This window comes from Lactuca saligna, chromosome 5 (assembly GCF_052625555.1).
Source record: "Lactuca saligna cultivar CGN05327 chromosome 5, ASM5262555v1, whole genome shotgun sequence".
Taxonomy (NCBI): domain Eukaryota; kingdom Viridiplantae; phylum Streptophyta; class Magnoliopsida; order Asterales; family Asteraceae; genus Lactuca; species Lactuca saligna.
In genome coordinates, this window is record NC_136421.1 from 162,726,501 (window position 1) to 162,730,857 (window position 4,357).

At 33.7% G+C, this 4,357-nt stretch overlaps 1 protein-coding gene across 1 annotated transcript; it reads right to left on the reverse strand.

Annotated features, from left to right (window-relative positions):
* Positions 1–2,180: 2,180 nt before the first annotated feature.
* LOC145045903 (uncharacterized) lies at positions 2,181–3,155 on the reverse strand. The gene has a single exon (XM_078994193.1). It carries the CDS (start codon positions 3,153–3,155, stop codon positions 2,181–2,183), a length of 975 nt encoding a protein of 324 aa, XP_078850319.1.
* Between the last annotated feature and the right edge of the window lie 1,202 nt (positions 3,156–4,357).

The window sequence follows — 4,357 nt, forward strand, 5'->3', positions numbered from 1 at the left end:
TAACTTCTTTGGGTTGGCGGATGACAACTGGAACTAAGCGACGGCGATGGTTATGACTACATGTCGCACCGGAGATCCAAGAAGAAAGAATGAAGTGAGCAACAGTAGCAGCAGCGACAAAGGAGGGCGTTCGTTCCACCTTCGTCTTCTTTAAGGAGGGAAGCAGCGGCAACAGCCCCGGATCATTCCAGGCCTTGCATCGTCAGTTCACAACTTATCCCCGGTGAGCAATGATTCTTCATTATCTGCTAATTACTTTTCCTGCAACGAGATTGTAGTGGCGGTGATCGAACTCGACTAGGCGGCAGCCAGTGATGGGAGATACAAGGTTGGCGGCTATATACACAACTAGGGTTAGGGTTACACAGTGGGTTATGTACCCATCACCAATCTAACTTATTTCCATAATGTCATAACTAGTCCCTGCTGAATGAATTCTTTCCAAATATGATCCAAAATTTACCATTCGAACCCTGCCTCCTGAATCCTTTACAAATGAAGTCCGAATTTTACCTTTTTAACCCCAGCCAACCAAAAACCCTTCAACTTAAGTCCTCAAAGTTACCATGCAACCCCTCCTCTATAATTATTTTCAATAAGGTCCATAATTAACTCTTTAGCCCCCGTTTTCATAAATCCTTTCATATTAGGTCTAAAACTTACCAACCGTCCCCCCTATCTTCTAAAATATTTACAAAATAAATCTCATATTTATACTTTGACCCTCGAATAATCCAACTCATGGCGTTTGGCTTCCCAAAATCAATACCTTGCTATATAATTAAAATTTTAGGGCTACAATTCATTCAGTAATTTCGTCTATTTACTTATGAAATAAATAGGGTGTGACGGATTTGGTGAAGGAATACCAAGTGAAAAGTATGGAAAATTTATATGATAGTGGAGATTATATGGGATAAGAATTAGATTCCACAATTGAATAGGTTGTGATGAAAATTTATCCTGGAAGAGTATGTGCCAAATATAAGGTTCCTTGGTTTTGAAATATTATGAGCTTGATCATTATTTAGAGGAAGGGATTAAGCCCGAATCTTAAGACATTAATATTTTGGTGTGGTCGAAGCTATAGGCAATAATGTATCCCCAATTTAAAGCAATAACCGAGGATATATTGGCCATTTATGTGCTTACCGTTGCTTCTGAATCCTCATTTAGTGCAAGTGCATATAGACAATTCCACATCTAAGTCAACTTAATTCAAACACAATAAAAGCTCTAACGTGTTCACAAAGTTGGTTGTAGTAAATTGTTAACAAAAGGTATTCATTTGTTTTCTTATTATTATTTCTAATGTTTTTAATTTATTAATAACTATTTTTGCTCTATTTAGATGAAGGTGTGTCTTTTACCTCATATAAAAATCCAAGTATTTTTGAAGATTACGATACAGAAGTTGAAACTTGACAATCATAACGTAACCATTTTTACAATTATAATTGAATAAATTATAGTTTTTATCATGAACGAATATTCTGAATTTTCATTTTTACCCAAATTAACAATCACCAAGAACATATGAACAACGAACCATCAAAATGACTGTGTGAATGTTTGAATTTAGGAGATCATATATAGGGTGAACGAAACTCATCAAAGAGATACATCAAGTAATTTAGCTCATAATTTAAAAGGAAAAAGACTACGCTAAATTCTCAAGATGACAAAATCGATCTCATCCAATGTAAACCCACCTTTTTGATCTTTAACAAATAATCATAACCGGATAAAAACTATCAATTATAAACTGAACGAGTCATTAAAAAAACTACACACAAATAGTAAACATAGGTCAATAAGTAAAATCATAATCGGGAATGGAAAAAATACCACCACCATAGTCACCATCATTTTCTCAAGAACATTTTCAATTTACACACACACAAAAAAAAAAAAAAAAAAAAAAAAAAACTCCTTCGTACGCAAACACACCATGCCAATATGCTACACATAATGAATAGACATCGATTATAAAGAAAAGGGCAAGACATCACATAAAAGGGATATATGATTGATAGAACTTGCAAAGCAAAAGGGTGTGTGGCAACCAAACAATTAATTGCAAATTCCAAATACACGGATGGTGATTCTCAACATCTGAAAATATAAAAAAACAAAAACAAGAGTGCTAAAAACCTGCCTATTTCCTTTTATCAGTAACGTCATGACTGAGGGTCAACCAACGACTCCCGTATAATAGCAGGAATAGGCCCGGTGTCGATATTATAAAATTCATATTCATCTCTTGTCTCTTCAAACGGCAGCCATTTCATTTTGCCAAAATCCACTTCATGAACATTGTACGAATCTCTGAAATAGGTTTCCATCAGAGTCAGATTTTCACCCAAACTTACAAACTTCGGTTTCAAGAAGTTTTGGTTCAGAAAATCCTTGGTTTCAAGCAACCTCAGTTTGGGCTTTGGATTGAGTCTCATTTCACTTAAATGTCCTACTTCCCAAGAATAATGATCAATAGAGTGTAAGGTATGTATCTTCCCCTTGAAAGCATGTATATCAAAGATGTTGGAACTGGAAGACACATGATTCCATTTTCCTTCACCCGCTATAGAAAACCATATTTGACAAGTGCATCTCTTTGAGATAAAAAACACCCATTTACATGCTGAAGATGAGAAAACAAGGATAGCACTAACTCTTGATTCACCGCTATAGACATACGTGGGGACACGAGGGAAATGAAGCTCATGTCCTGTGATAGGATTCACAAGCAAAAAGTCCCTGGTTTCCGACCCATACAAGATAAAGTAACCACATATTAATCCAACATAGATCCTTCTTTTAGAATGGGGAATTATAGATTTGAATTTTCTTCCTCCAAATTCCTCTAGGCAGTACTCTTTCTCATTACCACGTGTAGATATCCGCATTAACATGGGTGGTTTGGATGCCATAATCCTTTTCTTGTTAGAGAGTGAGACTGACCTCCATGACTTGCAAACACTACTAAATGCAAGAAAATCAACAACTCCAAGTTGCATCATAACTAATAGAAGCATATCATGGTTAAGATCTGACCAAGGTGCTGCTGCATTACTGTTGTCACAAGTCTTGATCATGTTACTGCTTGATGCATCATCATGATTCTTGTTTCTAGTCATAATACTTGTATTAGCCATTCCTACACTTGCCACAGTAAAATAAACATTTCAGAACATGGTAATTAAAAAGTCCACATAACGTATACAACTTACAAGAGTTGCACACATATATACAAGTACTTATTGTATTAAAAGAACGTCGGGACAAAATACTAAGCTAAGATACCTATTTCATGAATGCATTGTTGAGATAAGTACATGTCAAATTTTAACTAGAAAAACCCAAACTATAAGAAAAATATAAAAAAAATAATAACATATAAATAAATAACCTAATATAATGCAAACATAAAAGCTAACAAATCAGCATCATATAAAACTAAATTTTACCAATTCCAAGTTTATAAGTAAAGAGGACACAACTGCTCTCAAATATGTATATGAACAATTTGCAGATAAAAAAATTTTAGGGTTTGGTAGAGGAAATTGAAAGTAGAGTACTGATAATAAAGATTATGGCTCTGCCGCACTGGTCACGAGTTAATACGAGAAAAAGGATATGTATGCATTAACATCTATATTCTCTCAAATCACGTATAAACACACACGCACAAAATCTTCATGTACAAATAATTTACCTGATCGTGTATGAATGTTGTGCCGAGGGAGAGTGATTGAATAATTAACAGGAGACTGGTTCAATCAGGATTGGCACGTCTTGGGGGTTTATTATAGATCCAGATTATTTGTGTAAAAAGTAAAAACTGAAAACCCCTGCAGAGTTTCCTAAGTTGCCGAGTATACCAAAGAAAAAATTATAAAAAATAAATTATGGAAACTACCAAAATAGCAACCGAGAGGGAATACATAGTTTACTAAAGATCGCCTACTTTTTCGGTCCAAACTTATACTTTGGGGTTTTGTATAATTTTTATTTTTAATTTTTATTACAAAACCGTGGTATGCTCTTGCTAAGCTAGGGTTTTTAGAAAGTAGATTTTTCAAAACCTACCATTTTAAACCCAAAAAATATGGTTTTGTATTGTTGTTTTGTTTTTTTATATTTTTTATAGTTAACTAGTATTTGGTATAAGTTGACAACTATGTTGGTTTCAACTACTATATCATACATATTTTTACTAGTACATATATATATATATATATATATATATATATATATATATATATATATATATATATATATATATATATATATATATGGCCACAAGGATATCAATAATGTTTTATTATGGTATGGAATTTACATGACCATCACAATC